This window comes from Alexandromys fortis, unplaced genomic scaffold, assembly GCF_014885135.2.
Source record: "Alexandromys fortis isolate MF-2015 unplaced genomic scaffold, M_Fortis_MF-2015_v1.1 scaffold_42, whole genome shotgun sequence".
NCBI classification, from domain to species: domain Eukaryota; kingdom Metazoa; phylum Chordata; class Mammalia; order Rodentia; family Cricetidae; genus Alexandromys; species Alexandromys fortis.
Window position 1 is genome coordinate 5,381,713 of NW_026067934.1, and position 21,147 is coordinate 5,402,859.

Consider the following 21,147-nt stretch of genomic DNA (forward strand, 5'->3'; position numbering starts at 1 on the left):
AGGAAATTGGGTAAAACAAGCACCAAAATGGCTTGGAAATGGACACTAGGGGCATCCCTGCTCTCCAAAGAGGATTCCGTCCCATTTAGAATATGCCCACGACTTTAGAAGAACCACAGTGTTCTAGCTTCATTCTGGCAAAAAGAAACTAGAAGGGGTAAGTTTTCTTTCAGCTTACACTTGCAGGTAACATTCCCTCACTGAAGGAAGTAAGGGCAGGAACATGGAGCAGAAAGCATGGAGGACAGCTAACTGCCATCTCCCTCTCTGGCTCTCTTAGACCTTCCAAGGCATGGTGTAGGCCACAGTAGACTGGCCTCTCCTGCATCAATCATTCATCAAGATAGTCTCACAGACATGACCATAGGCCCGCTGACACAGGAAGTTCTTCACTGAGGCTTCCTCTTCCTGGAAGACTCAGGTTGACAGTAAAACTAACCAGGACATGTAGCCATTTGCAGGGTCATTGGATTATAAGTGGCTTTGTTCCAACTCTAAGGAATAGAGACCAGTTCTGAAGTTTTAGCCACATGTGGCTTGGAACCCACAAACTCAATGAGTAGAGACCGTCCCAAAACTGGTAAAGCCGGGGCAGCCTTTGTTATCCCAGCTAACTACTTGTCATAACCTCAATGGCACAGGCAAGTTGGGTTTGCCATAATCCAGGTGTCACCTGTACTGCATCATTGATATGTCAAAGTCTCAAACGGTGAGACTAAAAGGTGAAATCGGCACAGCGTCCATGGTGCCATGGCTGTCCACTCAGAGAGCAGCCCATGCTGCAAGTTGGACTCTGCTGGGCCCTGGTTCTTCCCACTCATCCTAGACTCCTTGCTTCTCTATCCTGGCAGCTGCCTGGTGGCTCCAGAGGCCGACTAAGAATGAGGCCCCTTCTGTTGCCACTTTTTCTTGTTCTCAATCACCAGGTTGTTGTGGAATATTACTTTTAGGTGTGTTACATTCAGTTATGCTGTAGAATATTTGTTTAATGATGCAAAGATGTGTTGCATTCTTTTATGTTGCATTTGTTTAACTCTGTCTGCCTAAAGCACCTGATATGTCTAATTAAGAGCTGAATGGCCAATAGCAAGGCAGCAGAGAGAAAGAGGTAGGGCTGGCGGGCAGAGAAAATAAATAGGAGGAAAAATATATAGAAGAGGGAGGAGTGAGAAAGGGAGGAGAGGGGGAGGCTACGGGCCAGCCACCCAGTCACACAGTCACACAGCCAGTCACAGAGTAAGAAGGAAAGATATATAGAATAAAGAAAGACAAAAGGCACAGAGGCAAAGTGTGGTTAGAGAAACAGCATAACTTAAGTTAGAAAAGTTGGCTAGAAGCAAGTCAAGCTAAGGCCGGGCATTCATAAGTAAAACTACACTTCCACGTATTTATTTGGAAATTTGGAAGATGGGGTGGTAGGCCCCCAAAGAGAAAACAACTACACCAAGTCCCCTAGGGAGAGATGTATAGTTAGGAGTATCACCCATCTGCTTTAGCTGAAACAGGGAGAGGCCTTTCTTTGCCTTCTCTGCTCTGTGCACAGCACCCGTTCTTTTCTGGGTGCTGGCCTCAAGAGCTGCTGTCATGGCCTCCCTCTCTCCCTCTGGCCTCTGTCGCCCTTCTCCTGGCTTCTGCTCTATAACAACTTTTCCACAGGGGTTCCTGACAGCCACATTTTTTTTTGAATGAAAATATGTCTAACTTCAAAAGTAAATGAAAAGACAGTCAGTCAAAATACAAAATTTTCTTCTCCTTTTGCTTCTCAGGTACAGGGACTTAACTGAGCATATGTCTTTATTTGGGGTAATGTAACATGAGGGGGCCTGCTTGTTGGGGTGTCATGAGCCACTCGAGTCTCTGATTTTAGTTAATTTTTGAATCCCCTTTCTGACTTCTGCTCGAAACTATGAAAACACTCGTGTGTTTTATTTGTCAGTGTTTAGTGTTCATGGGAATAGGATTGTGGGGTGATCTAGGTCATTGTTCCTGCCACCATGGAAAAGATAATTGAGGCATCCATCAGGAAGGGAGCACTCTCAGAAGGAGGATTTCCAAACAGGTATTAAGAAATCACAGCTGGGGAAGAGCAGAACTCCAGCAGAGGCATCCATCAGGAAGGGAGCACCCTGGACAGCAGGGCATCCAAACGGGTCTTTACAAAACACAGCTGGGAAGGAGGCTGAACTCCATCATCCTACAGCATAGTAGGTTAACTGTGGCAACAATTAAATGACTATGTCAAAACAGCAAGCAGAGAGGATTTTGAAGGTTTCCCAGTTTCTAGCACACACCCAAAAAAATTCAGCAGGTCTGAGCTGGTGGACGTACCAATTACTCATCTGCTCAACGTGTGTCGTATACCTGTGTGAAAATGTCACAGTGCCCCGCATAACTATGTGTGAATATTTAATATAAAAAAATGTGGGCCACATCATGAATGAATGCTTTCAAAGATGAAAAACAGGCACTTGACTGCACAGAAACTGTTGTCAATTGAAGACAAATCAGAGATGAAAACATGATATCTTAGAATAAAAATATGAGCTAGTGATAAACCAGTTGGATCTGTCTTGGAACCATGGGACCATGATCTCCAATTGCTTTGTGGGAAGAGGTCAGTGACTCAGCAGGCACCTCCTCACTCTACTTCTCTCCTTCTGGCCTTAGACCTCTCTCTAGACCTAGCCACACCCACAAAGCCGCCCTCTGTTCCCAGTGGTCCTGTTGATGGTGGGGACTCTTTATTCTCACCTAAGCTGCCTCTCGGCTCTGCAGAGTCCACATCAACTGCAGAATTCCATCTTGTACTGGGGACAGCCAGTGCATGAGCTACAGCTACTCTCACTTCTGTCCAACCTTTGCTCCTCATCCCGCAGTCCTGCATCAGTCAACAGCTCAAGCAGCCTCCCTGGTCAAATCTAAAGCAAACTGCTCCTGCGGGAACCACAGCGTGCTCCCATTTGAAAGGGGAGGCTGTCTGCCCAGAGGCTTCAGCTGTGAGCGCCATTTGCATGAATAAACAGCTCTGAAGGGTTCAGCTGAAGCTTTTATGTAAACACTCTCCAAAATATGTTCTGTGCTGCATTATCCCCAGCAATAAAGATTCTGGCACCGGAATTTGGCTGTCGGTTTTATTGATGTTGCATGGGGTACAGTAGAATGCAGCTTTCTCTTCCTGAAATTTATTGGCATGGCAGTGTGGAGAGCAATAAAACTGTGTTTTTAATCAGTAAGCCGAGCAGACAGGATTCCAGGAGAAATATAGGAAACAAAGATGCCATGGCAAGGAGGTTTCTCCCTCCACTGCCCCTACTGCTCTGAAAGCTCTGGTTAAAGAAGATTGGGGGAGGGGTGTCCTCAAGAACAGAACCAGAGAACCTTGTTTGCATTATTCCTCTGTCTCTAAGAAACTGTTGAGTGAAAGCATTTTCCAGAAATGAAGTTTCTGAAATTCCTCTGCATTATCCAAGGGAGGAATTGCTGATGACTGGATTTGTGAGAAAAACAGAGAGGGTAGAACACTCTAGAACAGTCTCCCATGAGAAACAAGGTATATTGCTTTGCTTCCCAACAGAGAAAAGATTAGGACTTAAATGTGCAATATTCAGTGCAAAAAAGGAAAGGCATTCTGAGGCAGTCTGCTTGGTTGTTCCTTGGTCCATTGACTCAATCTCTTCAAGACCGAATTTCTCCTGTTAAAGGAAGTACCCGTTTCATCCCACTGTCCTACTGTCCTGTGGATTAAATGAAGTTATAGGTGGGTGGACAACACTCACACGGGAGCTTCTGAAGGCAGCAAGTCCTCTCTGTCACCCATTGACTGAAGCTTGCTATCAGAGAGGAAGTGAGCTTTCCTAGTGGCTAAGTGAGCTCCTGGGCGACCATGAGCGACCAGGCTGTTCTCACACGTGTACCGGATATGTCCTGATCTACTTCCTTCATAGCCTTGGGCCCAAATGTCTTGAGCCACTGCAAACACTCAACCAATGGTTGAATAATTGTCCTTGCCTTGGAACTGTATCTCCTAAATTCTCCTTCTTTCAGGGTCCTTAGACATTCCTAGGTCTCTCAGCACTGGCTTTGCTGTAGTTAACTGTCACGGTTTTCTCGGTACTTACATCCTGTGCAGCTTTGGGGACAACTGTAAGAATTCTTAGGTGGTCCCTGTAGCTTTGAGTGTCCGAAGGAAACACTCCCTCAGATGCCACGAGATGCCCAGGTTCTAACGAGAGGCAGAAAGTGAACCGATTCAGAGACTGGAAAAAGGCCCCTGCAATAGGTCATGAGGTTGAGACAGAAACATATCCCAGTGGATCTTTCCTGTTCCCACTCACAGGGCTTCTGATTGTCATCCCCCCACTTCTCTCCTCAGACCCCCAAATAGCTTCTTGTCCACCCTTCAAAACCAAGCAGAATGCTTCAGAACTGGTGACTATTTACTTGGTGTAGCTCTGTTTGGGGCTATCCTGATGAAACCTCTCAAAATTTCTCCAAGACAGGAATTGTTACTGAAGCAGAGTGCTTACATGGCCTGCTCAGGGCTGTATGACGGGTAGAGGGAGTGTGAGGATTCATGGCCTGCTCGGGGCTCTATGACCAGGAAGAGGAAGTGTGGAGATTCGATTCCAACATTCGTCGTCTTCACCAGCCAGTGACGCATTCTGATAAGGACCAGGAATGACTCCTTAGATGATTAAACCGGAATCCAGTTGTTAATCTTACAGTGGCAAGTTCACACACATGTACACATGTGCGTGCTTGCACACACACAGACACACCTCACACACACAACACACTGTTCATGAACTTGAAGTCCCAACCTTTTCTTTTTTCTTTTCCAGATCACTCACCTATCTCCCTGTCAAAGTGATCCCATCTGAGGCTTTCAAGGGACTTAATGAGGTTGTACAAATGTAAGTAAGATACTGCACATCAAAAGACATTTATAATTGAAATAAAGATTTTTTTTCTAAGAGAAAAACACAGTTGAAAGGGGATAATTTTTTCTAGGAGAGAAACTGTGTTTAGGAAACCCAACTATTTTTATCTTTATAATACAAATAATATCTAGCAGCCTTTGAAGAAATGGTATGATTTTTGAGAGTCATTAAAATCCAGATAATTAACCTTGCTTCAAAGAACTGAATGCATTTTGATAAGCGATAATATTCTTTTTAAGTAGAAAAGAGATAGATTCCAATCATAAAAGTTCCCCTTCTGCCTCAACAGCTATTCCCTAATGTCACCTTTTTTTGATAACTCCCACATTGATGAAAATATGTTAGAAGTTTATTGTGCATCATAAGATAATCATTGTATCTAAAATATAACAAGTGCCTAACAAAAGCCCAGGATTTATAACTGTGCTGATGAAAAGCGTGCAGCAAAAGCACGAAGCAGCCCCGGATGCCGTATGATCTCGTGTTCCTCAGGGAGACTTCGGGCTCTTGGTCCTGAGTTTCAGCTTCCAGAGCCGAAGATCTCATCCACAGGACAAAAACTCTCTAGGAAAGAGAGCTTTGCGTGTCCTCATTAACACCAGCCTGAGGCAAGCTAGCTCAGTGGTCATTTCCTCCCTCACAGGCCACCTCTAAAAATTCAGGTGACTGCCCAAGTAGATTTGCGTACCCACACAAGACAGCACTGACCATATTAGCCCCACAGGGAACCTCTGCGGTTCTTTGTTATTAGCAAGCAATGATAACATTAAAAATATGATCATATAAAGAGGACTTCCTGCTCTTGCTAAGGACTGGAGCTTGGTCCCCAGCATCCATGTTGTGTGACTCGTAACTGCCTGTAACTCCAGTTCCAGGAGGATCAATGCTGTCTTCTGGCCTCTGAGGGTACCTTTACACGCATTTAGATACACACAGAGAGACATACACACAACACATAAAATAAATGTTAAAAACTCTAAGTCCTCAATAACAGTGTGCATTACAGGAGACTCACTGCAAGTTGCATATGTGGGTTTGAGAGCCTGTCCAGGCTCTTCTGCTTGTTTAGATGTTGAGTTTCTGTAACTTTCAAGGCATTGAGACTTCCTACTGAGAAAAGTGGGCACAGTTAAGTAAATAAACCATCAGACAGGGATGAGATGAAAGAGCCCAGGGGCCATCCATTACAATGTTGTTGCCTTAGGCTCTGCCTCTCTGTGAGCCTAGCTCTCCTGGAGTCTGAAGCCTTCAGTGAGCATTAACCTTAGAAATGCACAAACCCATCTGTAAGCAACTTTCCTAAGATGACACAGGTCCAGGATTTGACTAAATTGTCTATATTTCTGAGTCTAAGCTGGTCCTTTGCACTTATGAGCCTTCAAAGTATAATTGTTACATAGATGAACAAAAACACAAACTCCACTTGTAAATGGAGACATTTTTTTTTCTCAGCTGGCAGCAAGTGTAAACTTTTGTGGGGGTTGTGACATTACCACCATGCTGGGAATTGATGGATGACAAACCTGATTCATTTACTTTGTGTCTTTCTTAAGAAATACATTAAGTCAGTGGTCCATTTGCTCCCATACTCCTTCCATCTCTAGCCATGTACCAGGCAAAATGAAGCCACCAGGGACTCCGAAAGCAAGTATTCCTTGTCTTGATTTGCTCACAGAGAGAGGCACTGAAGGAAGAGGATAATTGGAATCCATGAGGGATCTAATAACGTCATGTGTAGGAGGTAAACCTTGAAGGAGTCTCAGAAAAGGCTTTTGGAAAACCCAGAGTTAAAAGTCATGAAACAACTGATTCAATCCAAACTCAAGCCTGGCTGGAGTGGTTGGAACCAGTACTTCAGAGATCTCAGAAGCCCTGAATCGTCAAGTCAACTCTGTTAGTGTCACCTTCCAGAGCTGTCCAGCCAGGAACCCAGACCGGAGTTGTTTTCAGGGCCTGTGCACTTCCAACATGTATGACTCAGAGTCAGACAAACACGAGAAAGACTTCTGTATAATGGGATGACTGAAACTCACAGTTCAGTTGGGCTCGAGTTGTAGACATCCGTTGGCACTCCTAAGGGAAATGTTAGCCCTTAGTGATGCAGGGACAACTTGTACACTCATGTTCCTTCTCAGGGGACACAGTGGAACAACTAGGATGCACATAAAGGTCATTATCACAAGGGCATGGTTATTTCTCTCATGTTTCTTCTTTCTTTCTTTCTTTTTTCTCTCCCCTAGTGAAATCTCTCAGAGTGATTCCCTGGAAAGGATAGAAGCTAATGCCTTTGAAAACCTCCCCAATTTGTCTGAAATGTAAGCATCAGCTAACAGATAGTTTATTGCTGTACACTATTACCCTGGCTGGTGGGAGCCCACTTGGTATTTGTGCTCATGCATCCAATGCGAGGAATCCACGAGGAAAAGACTGCAACAATTACTAGGTCTGGGCAGGCACTAATCTCTCTCGCTGCAGTGGCCTGAAGGTTGCCATGGCAACAACTGCTTCCCCCTAGGAACTGTGTAAACTCTGAAACATCACAACACAATGTTGGAAATTAAAATTGGCATTGTGAAGTCCTGCCAAGTAGCTCTTGCCTCATGGGGGTTGAGGCTGGGGTATGGGACACTTGGAGTAGGTGGGAAGTCAGAGAGGCGCTTAGGGATCATGAGTTGGTTCATGAGGGGCTGTTGAGACGCATTCATTCTTTCAAGTTTAAGTGCTTCCTTAATAACAACATGGCAAGCCTTGTGTTAAGCCTGTGAATGTTAAAGTCATCGGGCTGTATTGGTGTTGTTATTGCTAGATTTATCCTTAAAAAATTAAGTGTTTATGTAAAGGATAACCGTGCTACAATCCATAGCCCCGGAGAGGCTAGGTAGCAAGGAGGACCCAAGCGGGGACACATGGATCCACCCTGGGAAGGGGAAACAGAAGAGAGCTCCTGGGCGAACTGCAAATGGGAGGGACTTGAAGTACCGGGTTGGGGAGTGGGTGGAAGGGGAAAGAACTGAAAGAGATGACTAGAAAGGGGGGCAGGCACACTTTAGGGGGTCAAGTAGAAACCTGATGCAAGGGAAACTCTCAGGAATCTACAAGGATGACCCCAGCTAAGACTCCTAGCGACAGTGGAGACAGGGGCTATGTAGCCTGAACAGGTCATCTCCTGTGATGAGAGTGGTGACTACCCCAGTGACCATTAGAGAGCCTTCATCCAGTAACTGATGGAAACAGATGCAGAGACCCATAGTCAAACATTCAGCCAAGCCTGGTGAATCCTGCTAAAGAGAGGGAGGAAGGATTATAGGAGCCAGAGGGGTCAAGGACATCACAAGAAAACCCACAGAAACAACTAACCTGGCTCATAGGAACTCAGAGAGTCTACACCAACAACCAGGGAGCCTACAGGGGACTGACCTAGGCCTTCCACATATGCAACAGTTGTGTAGCTTGGTCTACTTGCCAGACTCCTAGCAATGGGAGCAGACACTTTCCCTAGAGTTTGGCTGGCTCTTGAGAACCTACTCCTCATACTAGATTGCCTTGCCCAGCCTTAATACACGGGGAGGGGATTAGTCTTCCTGCAATGTGATATGCCATGTTTTGTTAATATCCACGGCAGGCCTGCCCTTTTCTGAACAGAAACAGAGAAGTGGACTGAAGGGAAAGGCAAAGAATAGATAGGAGAAGGGAACAGGAGAAGGGGAGGGAGGGGAAACTACAGTCAGAATTGAAAATAAATTAAATGTTTTCAAAAAGTACTTGCTTCCCAATGACCATAAGACCCAAGTCAAATGGATGGGATATGAGTGACTCAGCTTCTGAGTGAGGAGCCTATGGCCAGGCCGCAAAGCATTAACTCACTGGCCTGACATCCAACAGCAGGTTAGTACCAAACTGAACTAGGCACCAGGACACCTGACTTACAAACCAGGCTTTTTTTTCCCTTTCATTTCTAGAAAAGGTTGTTTTTAATTTATTCTTTTGTACTTTCATACATACGTGTATATCCATCTCCATTAGCCTCTCTTAACTTGGAAGACCTTCCTCTTCCCAGCAGGTCAAACCAGACTTTTTGTGTCACCACTGGGGGCTCCCTCCTGGGCTTCTTGCAGCACCCTCCAATGCCCCTGCAAACAGGTCGAAAGGAAGGGGTGTACTTTAAGCACTTGTGAGTTCCTATGCTTGACATTTCCTCTAGGTTGTATCATTGCTCTTATAGCTACCAGCATAGTCAGATGATTGCCATTCTGTTCAGAGAACCAACCGGAAGCTGGGAGAGTGTGTGGACTTTAGACACTAGCTGGTCTGGGACTGAACTCCAACCCATCTTTCTTCAAGGCTCATGTATTTTTCATTATAGCAGAAGGTCTTCATCAGTGGTCCAGTGAGTAACTATCTATGTAGATTAATTGATAAGTGTATGAGTACCTGCTGCTGTGTGCCTGTCTTGGTCCAGGAGCTTCTGGGACACAGAGGAGCTGAAATACAGTTATCTACTAGGACATGATAGTTCCAGCCAGAGAAGTGAGAGTAATTTGCCCAACAATTACAGGAAAAGACAAACAATAGGTGTTTAAATTCCAAAGTTATAATCTGGACTTCTTTGTAGATGACTGTGCAGTCCCAGACCTAAAACTCTGCAGCAGTCACAGGCTTCAGGGAATGCTGAGGCACCGTCAGGACAGCAAGTGATACACAAAGCAAGACATCAACTGAAAGAAAAGTAAACCACTCTGCAGGGGATGTCTGCGGATTCCTAAAGAAGGGCCTGAGACCCACATGCTCTGTGCTCTGCCCACGGTGGTACCTTGCGTAGCTAGAGCAGCACTGGATCACACAGACACTCAAAGATGTCAATAGAACGAGTGACTGTGTGAGTAGATATTCTATGGTTAGACCTCAAAGAATCTTTATGAGGAAACAGTCCCGACCTCTCCCATGTCTGACAGATGGTTGTTTGATTCAGTGTTAGAATAGCTACCGCAGAATACCGCTCACAACTACAGAATCCGAACCTTATACCCATGTTCCAAGTAGCAATAGTTACAGTATAATAGAATGGGCATCAGCATGGGAATCAGAAAACTAGATCCCATTCAAGTCCAGTTACTCTTCAAATATAAATCATTCAGCTTTCACCATCAACACTGGCAGAGACTTTAGCATAAACCAGACGGTCATGTTTACTTCCCAGAACCCATGCAACATGGAAAAGAAAACAGAAAGGGGGCACTAACTGGGACAAAGAACCAGACGGGGGAAGGGATAAGAACAATGGGGGAGGGTATTATCATTATTATTTATATAAAGAACTCCAGCTCAGGAAACTAGGAGGATGGGAATCCTACATAGCAAATTCCTATAGAATGGGCAGAAGAGTCTAGAAATCTGAATCTCAAGGCTTCTGTCCTGTGCTATTCTGAATGAATGCCCATCTGGATAAATTTTCAGGGCACTTACCAACTCAATAAGAACAGAAACTAGTTTGCCTCCAAGGGGCCATGTTTATTTGTTCCTTCTCCTGAGAGCAGCACCTCCCATCGCTCCCAGTGTGCAGGTTCCAAGCTCTACTTGGCCAGGACCTCGAACACTCTGGACCTTGGTGTTATCTGGTAGGAAGGGGCAGAAGAAGAGATACACACAGATAAACACCCAGCTAAGCTGCTACACCTGCCTCTTCGGTAGGGTGGGCAAAGTTCCTTGGGAATAGCTGGCGGGGCCCTCAGGACACCCCAGAGTTCCAGGAGCTTGTCTTAGTCGTATAACAGTAGTTGATCTCATCGGTGGGACTTTACTCAGGAAGGCCTGGGGACCAGTGCCATGCATTCCACCATCTATTAAACCACTGCCCATTCCCCTTCTCTCTCTACAGACTGATCCAGAACACCAAAAACCTCGTAGACATTGAACCCGGTGCTTTTACAAATCTCCCTCGGTTAAAATACCTGTGAGAAATTTTCCTTTCTAAGCCTTTGTAGAGGGGAAGATGGGTATCTGGTAAAACTGAAAGTAATCAAAATGCTGAAGGTTTTTTATTTTGTTTCATTTTTTCAAGTGTGTGTGTGCGTGTGTATGGGTCTGAGTGGGGGTTTGCACATGAGTGAAATGTCCACAGAGGCTGGAAGAGGACATTGAATCCCCTGGAGCCTGAGTTACAGGAGATTATGCACTGCCTGACTTGGGTGCTGGGAACTGAACTCTGGTCCTCTGGGAAAGCAGCAAGCACTCTTAACCACTGAGCCATCTCTGCAGTCTCTTGACGAAGCATTGTGTTTGTATGTCCCTCCTTGTTAGCCTTCCATTTTAAGTTTAATCAGTATGTCTTGTCTGTTACTATGCTGGGAGTTTTCACACATGTAAGTGGCTCCCCATGTTCCCTGTGCCCAACACACTGAGGAGAACATCACCCCTTTGCTGGTGTGCTCAAAGCTGGACAGGGGAATGGGGACTCACAACATTTTGTAGAGCACAAATCAGAGTTTCTAAGGTGAGTGACCGCAAATAAAACTGGGAGGAGTTGCTCCAGTTTGGTTTCTCCCGATTCATAGTGAGAATTTCCTCTCTCGTTTCCTCAATTGTTCATTCAGTCATCAAGGGAAAACTGGCTAAGTATTTCCTGAGGCAGGCACTGTACCACATCAGTTCAACCATTTCTACTTCCCACTAAATCCAAGCACGTCTGCGGGTTAGCATGACAAACTGAGTCCCACTATAGCCCAAACAGCACTGGCCCTACCAGCAATGTGAAATTCCTAAAACTTCCCAAAATCTACAACTACATGGCAATGAATCTCTCCACACAGCACATCATCCCTACCACACAGAAACGTTACCACCACCACTCAAATAAAAAGAAAAAAAGAGAGCAGAGGATACAGGAAGGGACCTCTCTGCCCCACACCATTAGCCTTGTTCCCGAGTGCTGTGCACAAGCTGTAACCGGCCGAGTATAGTCCCTTTGTCCCCGTGGATTACTGGAAACCCAAGCGCTGTGTGTTTCCCAACCTCCAGAGTAGCTTGGGCACATAAGTGTCAAGCACTTTAGAAGGCCTTAAGGATATCGAGACCCAACTATGGCCAGCATAACCTCTGATTAGCCCATTGTCTTTATTAGGTTTTCATACCAAAATGTGGAGTTCCCCAATCCAAGTCTACATTGCAGTCTGAGCCTCCTACTAACCTCAGTGCAGACAAGGAATGGGTTCACTGTGAACACTTTTATCCCATTTGTACATCCATTCAAAAGCATTAACAGTTACACGGAGACGGAGAGCGTAAAGAGGACCGGCTTGCTGTATTGCCAACCGAATGCCAGGCAGCCCCTGTCAGTGTCCAGAGCCCATGTCTGCTGAGTTCACAACTCCACTGGGGGAAGTCTAGTTCCTGCGTGCCTCTGAAGGAGCCTAATTTTTTTTTTACATGGGAACCTTTTAATAAATATGGAGTGAAAAAAAGATAAACATAATACGCATGCAGTGTGGTACGCTATGCACTTCCAGGCTTCCGTGTAGGGTCTCGGGATACACCCAGTGCGTAATGGCCATTGCGCCACTGGTTTTCTTTAGCTGGCACTCACTCTCATGCACAGACTTGTTTCATGACACTATTCCTCCAGCTTGTGCCTCACAAGTGAGCCTTTTGTTCTACTCACTTTGTCTAGGTTCATCCAAGAGGAGCTTAATTTTTATAATAAAATATTCATCCGTTTCAAGTAAGCCCCTCTCTTTTTTAGAGGTTAAATAGAAGGCAGGAGCCTTAACTGTCTCAAACACAAAAGCAACGTTCAGTGGTTTCAAGGAAGAACCTCCTGAACCACAAAGTAGCTAAAAACAGTTTCTAATAATGAAAGGTACAGGCTTCTCATAAGATGAATCTCCCTGCACCAGGCAGTGGTGGCGCACGCCTTTTATCCCAGCACTCAGGAGGCAGAGGCAGGCGGACCTCTGAGTTCAAGACCAGCCTGGTCTCAGAGTGAGTTCCAGGACAGTCAGGGCTACACAGAGGAACCCTGTCTTGAAAAACAAAACAAAAAATTTAACTTCCTGCAAAGTTTGAGTTTAAAGCAAGGTTTAAAACCCCACTCCAAAGAAGGCTCCTTTCTGAAACTACCAACAGCACTGACTAAAGCAGTTATCAGGAGGAAACAGGATGTAATCCACCAGGAAAATGCCATGACTTTAAAGAAAACACAAAGGCAAAACACCTGCAAGTTTAGTATCAGCCCTTAAACCTCAAAACAGGAACCATTATGGCAACTTCACCTGGCAATGAAACCTTTGAAATTCTGACCATCTTCGTCAGCTAACGTGTAACCCAATATTCTAAGATTGAACATGAAAATAGTGCTTGCAAAGTGCTTTCTGTTTATGACCTAACGCTATCACTTGTCCTCTCCGCCCACGTCACCACCGTGCCCGATCACAGGAGCATCTGTAACACGGGCATCCGAACCCTCCCGGATTTTACAAAGATCTCCTCCTCCGAATTTAATTTCATTCTGTAAGTATCAGGCTGATTGCTTTGCACAACCGTTTCCCATTCACAGCTGAGATTTGTAGAGTAAATATTTGTCATTTCTTTCCTCAAGGGAGATCTGCGATAACTTACACATAACCACCATACCGGGAAACGCTTTCCAAGGGATGAGTAATGAGTCCATCACACTGTGAGTAACGTTCTGGACTCCTACTCTGCCGCACGGCCTGCTCTGTGATTCTCGCGTCTAGTTTGAGGTTAGCGATGGGCTCTGTTTCTCCACGTTCTTCACTCCCTGGTGACAAGGTTTTTCTTAGCCGAGACTGTTTTCTCAACAGTGGCATGGGTTGTATAGGGGAGCCGCAGGGTCATGTGCTCATACAACAACGAAACCAGGAGTTCAGTTTATCTTTGAGCAGATGGGTCCTGAGGATTGGTGGTATTGATTTCCAGTTGGTGAAGTCCTTCCCTGCACAAGGGGCAATTCTTTGAGGCTCGGCCTTTATTCCAAATTCAAAATATAAAACTGCCAGTGATTTTGACCTAAACTGAAGCAGGAACCAAGAGTTACTCCTCACAGGTATATGCTTATGATGGGAATAGCGCCAAACAGGAGCAAAAAGTAGAGCCCTTCAGCACATGCTGGGACAATCCCTGGGGAACTGAGTTCCCACCGAGCTTTTCCCATGCAGCATGATTCTGCATGAATGCAAAAGAGCTGCATGGTATTGGTGTCACGGAGCTATTAACTCAGGTTGCTTGTGATTTGAAGATGAACAGTGTACAGCAGTAGGGTGTGATTGTCACACCTCTGAGGTTAATGGGGACCTCGGGACTTACTCCTCCCCCAGCGCCTGTGGTGGACGTTGTGCTCCACCCCCTTCCCTTTCTTGACCCTTCATCCCCAAGGGCTGTGATTAGTCATCTGCTTGGCTCTTGTTCTCCACTGAAAGGGCCCTTGTGTGAGCGAAGAGTCCTGTGGAGAACCCTGCCGGGTAAAGGCTATCATGCTTGCTGAGGAAAGTCTCATTTTCCCAGCTGTAAAGTCTAACTCCTTAATTAGAAAATAAAGAAAGCAAGCCTTCTCTTTTCATTATTAGCAGGATTTGTGATTTTGTTCTTTGGTGGAACTGGTCTGGCCCTTCCCCTACCCCAAATCTTTACCAACTGTGAGCTCATTTGATGAAAACAAAACACTCCATGTAGCACAGGAAAAGCTCTGGGAGGCAAAGTCTAAAACTATGCGTTGTATTTGGAGGTTCCTTTATAGCCACTGTGGCCTTTCATGACTCTCCTCTAGAGGCCACCTTGACATATTCCACCCACCTCACCCGCACTCAGCTGGACCCAGTGCAGAATATTCTGGATGGTGATGGGCCCAGCCAATCTCACAAAACAAACAGCAGTGATTTCCACTTGAACTCCACAAGTTAGGGGAAAGTTATGGCAGTTCCTTTCCCGAAGACCCTTCAGAGCAGAAGGATCTTGCAAAGGGAGCCAGGATATTTTGGCTGCACCTTTGACAAGCCACAATACAAAGGCAAGTGGAGGTGGAGCCTTAATGTTAGCTCCAGCTCCAAGTGTAGGCAGCTAAGCAGCCTCAGTCTGTTTGGGCCTGGGAAGCCAGGCTGATCTCTATTCAGTGGGATTATTAATGCCTCCTTGCGCAGATCCAATCACACTGTGTCCACTATACAGTCACCGCAAGTGCCACAATTAACCAGAGTTAGCAGCTAAAAACTAACAACCCAGAGCAAGTCGGTCATTAGTGGCCATGTCCAATAGCCCACTGTGTTTTAAAGGTTTGGATTTTGTTGATGTTGTTCTAGTTTCGTCCTCTGTTGCTGTGATAAAATGTTCTGACCAAAAGCTATTTGGAGGGATAAGGGTTTACTTTATCTTACACTTCCAGGACTCGGTCCATTATTAAGGGAGTCAGAGCAGGGACCTAGAACAGGAACCATGGAGGAGTACTGCTTGCCAGCTTCTTCTCCAGCTCATTCCCAGGCCTATGCTCCACTGGTTTCACACATAGCCCAGTCCAACCCGTCTAGGGATGGTCCTGCCCAAGGGGGCTTAGTCTGTTATCAGTTAAGACCACAAACATGCCCACAGACCCATCTCATCTAGGCAATTCCTCGGTTGAGCTTTTCCCTTCCCAGGTTCTGTCCTTTGCTTTCTATTGCTGTGATAAACACCATGACCTTAAGTAACTTGGGAAGGAAGGAGCTCATTTGGCTTGCACATCGCAATCACAGTCGATGTACGAGGGAAGTTGAGGCAAGAACTGAAGCAGGAGCAGAGGCAGGAAGCAGGTAGGCACAGCTTAGAATCTAGTTTCTGTCCTCACCTGTTATGCCTCCTCTGCTCCCTGAGCTGTTCCTGGGCTGTCTTCTCTTCTGTTAGGTTCTGGATCTTTCAAGGAAATCGGGTCCGACTGCGTTGCTATGACCAAATCCAGCCCAAACATTGCCACGGCAGCACCGCAGAGGCCGTGCTGCGTCTCCTTGCCGCATCAAACCAGGAAGCATTTCATGTCACACACTGCCTTACCGCTTGGCCACTAGCTTAAGGTGTGATCTACCAAATATACTTGCCCTTTGTTCCTTCCAAGTCACCTGTGCTGGGACTCTGAGTTGGGACACGCCATTGGCCAAACCTTTCAGTAACTGCCGCTTCTTTAGAATTACAAAGAGAATTACCCGAAAATTATTGGTACATTCCAGCACTCTTCTGCGTTTATACCCCACATTTCTACCATTCGCTGTTATTTCTCCTGCATGCTCTCTAGTGCTCTCTGTCTGCCCGTTTTTAAGTATTACTTGGAATGTGGATTTCTCAAAACTGCAGCTGCCGCATTAGAATCCATTACTGTCATCTTACTTTCTGAAACCGTCCGTCCTCTTTAATGCAGCATATGGTGAAGTCATGGAAGCTGACATGTGCTTGACTGAGGTAGTGGGGAGCATGAAAACAGTTCCGTGCAGTTGAAAGGCAGGAGGCTCAGGCAGCTCAGAGACCAGGAGAGTCACAGAAATGGAGGACCCTGAACATTCAGCCCAGGTTCATTGCAGCACATACGTGTCAGAGAGCAGCAGCCATCACACAGCCCTGGCAGGAAACACACTGGGATACGGGCTTTGTCCATGACTTACTTCAATGATAAAAAAGAAACAAAACAAACAAAAAACCCTCTAGTTACATAGGGGACAAAGCGTGAATGTGGAGGTCCCTCTTCTTTAAGATGTGCTTCCCGTAGTCGTTGGTTTAATAGGAAGAAAAGTAGCAGGGAGGGAAGGAAGGAGGGAGGGAAGAAAAAGAAAAAAGTTACTTACATGCATCCCACCAGCAGGCAGAGTCCTCAACTGCCATGCATTGTCTTTCCACAGTGGGGCTATTCTTTGAGGTCCTCGGGATCTGCAAACATAATCTCTCTCCTTTGAAATCAACCAAAAGCTAGGTGGCCACATGATCAAGAGAATGTCTAGCATTGTTAATATGAACCCACAAGCACTGTGTGCCACCCTGGGATTATTCAAAGGGGAAGGCAGCATTCAGAAGTACGGTATCGTCTGTGATTAATTTCTAACTCCCGAATCTTTCTTAGATTAAAAGATGCCATTCTTTCTGTTTGATTCACAATTACTGATATCTGAATAGAGAACCCAGACAATGCCTGCCAGGGTGGGGCTGCTACTGCCACAGAGAAGCAAGGGGGACCTCCGTCTCGTCTCTGCACCAAAGAAGCCCCCCTTTGTTCTGACACCATGAGATCTGGGGAAAGCAAGTGACTCTGCAGATGTTTTCAAAGGCGTTGAAGGCGGTGTGCGAGCCCGACAGCACGAGGTCCTCCCACTCACATTCTCAAATTCTCCAAACCAAGGCAGCTGCTCTTTAACTAAGTCAAGCCTGCATCCTCCGTTGTGCGCTGCTGGTGGGAACAGAGAGGGGTTGCCGCTGAAAGGGAAGCAGGGAGCCACAGTCCAGGAAACTGCAACAAGCAAACCCAGACTATTCAAAACTAAGAACAAGACATGAAAAAGTTCATAGCAGTAACCCAGACAGAGGGAGTATGGGGGACAGCCTAGGCTAGTGACTCCAGCTTGCTCTGCAGAAGCAGAAAGGAGGGAAGTAGCAATGTATGCAAACATGGACCTACAGCTCAGAGAAATCCTGTCCAAATCTCGTACCGGGAGACCTCTTTGCTCCAATCAGCAATCAGAGGGTTCGAAGCCACAGGTTTGGTTGTGTTCCAGAACCTACTTCTAAGCGACTGACACATGTTTAGATACAACAGTTTTGCAGGGTTGATGCTACTGTTATCATCCCAATTTTTGGATGAAGAAATTGAGGAGTGAGGTGTTAAGTAAGTTACTCAAAGTAATTCAGCTTGTAAGAAGCAGAGCACAAATGGAGCCCAGGCAGTTGGGTCCAATACCTACAGACCTAACCATAAAGCCACATGTATAGCACTGACCTTGTGAGCCCAGCAGAAGTGACAAGATCCTAACACATATCAAAATTGAAATTGCAGGATAGCTCAGCAGTTAAGGCTGCTCTTCCAGAAGATCAGGGTTCATTCCCCAGCACTCTCAAGGTGGCTCACAATTCTGTAACTCCCGTTCCAGGGGATCTGATCCCATCTTCTGGACTCTGTGGGCACCAGGCATACAACATGGTGCTCAGACATACATGCAGACAAAATAACCATATGCACAAAATAGTAGTATAAAAAATTTTAAGCTAAGATAAAGGTAGCAAACCACAGCAAAGGGGAAGAGGCTTCTAGGCAACTACAAGTAGCTTTGCTTTACTAAAATCCCAGAAAGGAATGCTTTGTCTTGACCCATCAGAGACACAACTCTATCACTCTGAGTAGGGGAAATGGTAGCCTGTGGACTCAGTGCTGAGCAAAAGCCTGCAGGATTGGCACCGTGGAAAAGACCCATCATACTGTGATCTACCCTAGGGCAGGGTTTCCCAGTCTGGAGCAGTGGAACTGGGCTGCACATGCAGGGAGACCGAGTCTCCATGTAAACAGTGGCATATGCTTCGACAAATACTGGTCTTGATTCTGAAAACCTAGATTTCAGAGTTACTCAGAGGAAACAGAGGTATGTGACCCTTTCATTGAACAGAGTTATCTATAAAAGAACCCCCTCCATAACAAGAGATGGACAAAGAACAATATTCTAAGTCTTACACCCTTTTAAAGGTCCTGTGAGATTCAGCTACCAAGAAGGCGAGAAAGCCGTATGTAATTACCCAAAATGACAGGTCTGAAAGAACTTATCCCCTCATATTTTACACTAGAAAATGGTAGGAAAAACTATTGGAAAATGGCATCCAGCAATCTAATATAGGTCACAGGAGCTCCTGTGTGCATCCGTATGCAGAAGAGAAACCCAGAAGTTAGGGAGGGCTTTTTTTTTTTTTTAACCATGGATGCCAAAGTTGGTGGCATCTGTTAGGACCTTGGAGCAGTCAAGGCTCCAAGTTTGGTGGGTGGGGGCTAACTACTGTATACGTATTGTACAGGCTATGGGACATGATGCAATGTTTCAATAATGCACACAACATATACCAACCAGACCAAGATGATGGGCATTTTTATTTCTTCATTGTTTCTCTGTGTTTGGAGCCTCTGCGCTCCTTCTTCCTGGTTCTTCATGAAACATGTAACAGGGATTTTGATAGAATGATCCTCTGATCTCTCTGAACTCAATCTAATGAGGGGGCCACAGGGTTATTTTGTAATCACTACATTTCCTGAATTTCATAGTTGAAATATCGTACTTCAGCATGAATGGCACCTGTGTTTATCTGATGTGTTATCAAAGGTTTGCTGTGGTTGGTGGAAAGCAATGACACATCCACACACTACATATATGAACATACAGCAGGAGGTGGCCGTCCATGTTGGCCTGAATTTGCAAGCCTAGAGGAACCTTAAAGATATCAGCTCTCTGTGGCGGAAGCAGGTGTCTGTACTTTTCCAAGTCATCCGCTCATACATCCGCCAACACTAGAAAGGAAGCCAAAGTCTTGCAGACAGGACAAGCTCAATCACATCACACCATGGTCCCTTCTCACTCAGGTGTCATTTCATGGCCTACAAAGAGCTTATACCGATATTGACATGTAGGATGGAGGCTCTCAAATGTGTCAGTTGTGACTCAGAGCAAGACATCCTCCATAGACCCATTCAAAGGTTCATCACACTTCCTGTGATGCTCTGAATCCCAACAATTGCTCAGGATACAGGAGAGTCTACAGTGAATGCCATGGTTTGAAATCCTTGTTGTCATGGCATTACGCGCTGCAAACGAGTAAAGCATTTTGTGTTACATGGTGATAAAACTAGAAAAGAAATACATATCAGGGTGGAATAGAAATTGGCTGGGAATGAGGAGTTGGAATTGTAAACAGGAAGACCACATTGAGGCTTTTGTGGCATTGAACCCAGGTGTTAGGAGAAAAGCAAGTAAGTCTTAAGGATATGGGAACTGGGGGGGGGGGGACAACAAAACTGATGTACTGAAAGTAGCCTCAAGCAGAGTGTGCTCTGGTGCTGTCCTTGTCACCTGCCATCTGAGCCCATTTCCTTCCTTGTAAGGGAGCCTTTTTAGACTCCTTTCTGTTTCTGGCACTTCCTAGCATGGCTGGAAACTAGAGCCTCTTATTTCTCAATCTGGGCGTGTGTGTGTGTGTGTGTGTGTGTGTGTGTGTGTGTGTGTGTGTGCATCCATGCATGCGTGTTGCGCAGATGGGGTGGTTGTTTTATAGATACCATATATAATGGTGGAACAGAATTTGGTAAGCATTCTTACCCTAACTGCTGGCAATATACTCCAACATTTTCCCTTGCTCTACTCCGTTTCCCTCTTTTTAATGCTGGTTGCACTCAACTACATTGCTTTCACTACCCATCAATGGGGCTTAAAGAACTGCTTGCAGACATTTAGATCTTTGAGGGTTATGGAACTAGTTTGGGAAAAAAAAAAAACACAAGAGCACACACACAAAGAAATAAAGAGCAGGTGACTCAGTACTGGAGATTTGCTTGGCAGCCCACAAAGTCCACAACACCCAGGGAACCAAAGAGGCTTTCTGAGCCAGCCTGGTATCTGAGCCTTGAATCCCAGCTCTGTCCCTGCTCCCAGTAACTACAAGCCCAATCGCACCGATGTTTTTCTTATCACTGTAATGGAAGCAAGAGTCACGAGAAGTAAATCAGAAGATGGGCATGCCAGGGCTAGTCAAGTACCAGCACCTAGCAAATGTATGATAAATTGGTGGCAGTGATGGAGGAAGTAGAAGAAAACCTGAGCAGAGAAAACAGCTTTGCCGCATGTGCCTCCAGAGCCCGGAATGTTGGAGAGACAGCTAGCTGTTCTGAATGCCAGTGGTTATCTTTGCAGTAAATGTCACAGAGGGAGAGCGTCTGCTTCCAAACTGTGCTCTGTCAGCTACTTCCCATCCCTAAGCCCTCTCTCCTCCCTCCTCCAGCAAACTGTATGGAAATGGATTTGAAGAAGTACAAAGCCACGCATTCAATGGGACGACGCTAATCTCGCTGTAAGTATATGCTTATTTCCCTAGCTCATGAATAAAAATGAAGTATTACTCTGGCTACCAGATCACATTCAATCTTCAGCAACTAACTCAGGGCAAAAATAAACTTTCAAGTGGCTAGTCCTCCGAGTTGCAGGAGTGTTACTAGGCAACC

The 21,147-nt window shown here is 45.6% G+C and overlaps 1 protein-coding gene across 6 annotated transcripts in view; it reads left to right on the forward strand.

The window, feature by feature from the left end:
- The window catches only part of Lhcgr (luteinizing hormone/choriogonadotropin receptor), a 58,029-nt gene that overhangs the window by 11,343 nt on the left and 25,539 nt on the right, over positions 1-21,147 (forward strand). The window contains exons 2-7 of one of the 6 annotated variants that reach the window (XM_050146091.1): positions 4,842-4,913; positions 7,181-7,255; positions 10,816-10,890; positions 13,368-13,442; positions 13,531-13,608; positions 20,928-20,996. In XM_050146091.1, coding sequence (XP_050002048.1) covers positions 4,842-4,913; positions 7,181-7,255; positions 10,816-10,890; positions 13,368-13,442; positions 13,531-13,608; positions 20,928-20,996 — 444 coding nt within the window. The remainder of the gene's footprint in view (positions 1-4,841; positions 4,914-7,180; positions 7,256-10,815; positions 10,891-13,367; positions 13,443-13,530; positions 13,609-20,927; positions 20,997-21,147) is intronic. The other 5 variants (XM_050146093.1, XM_050146092.1, XM_050146094.1 and 2 more) reach the window with 5 other exon arrangements.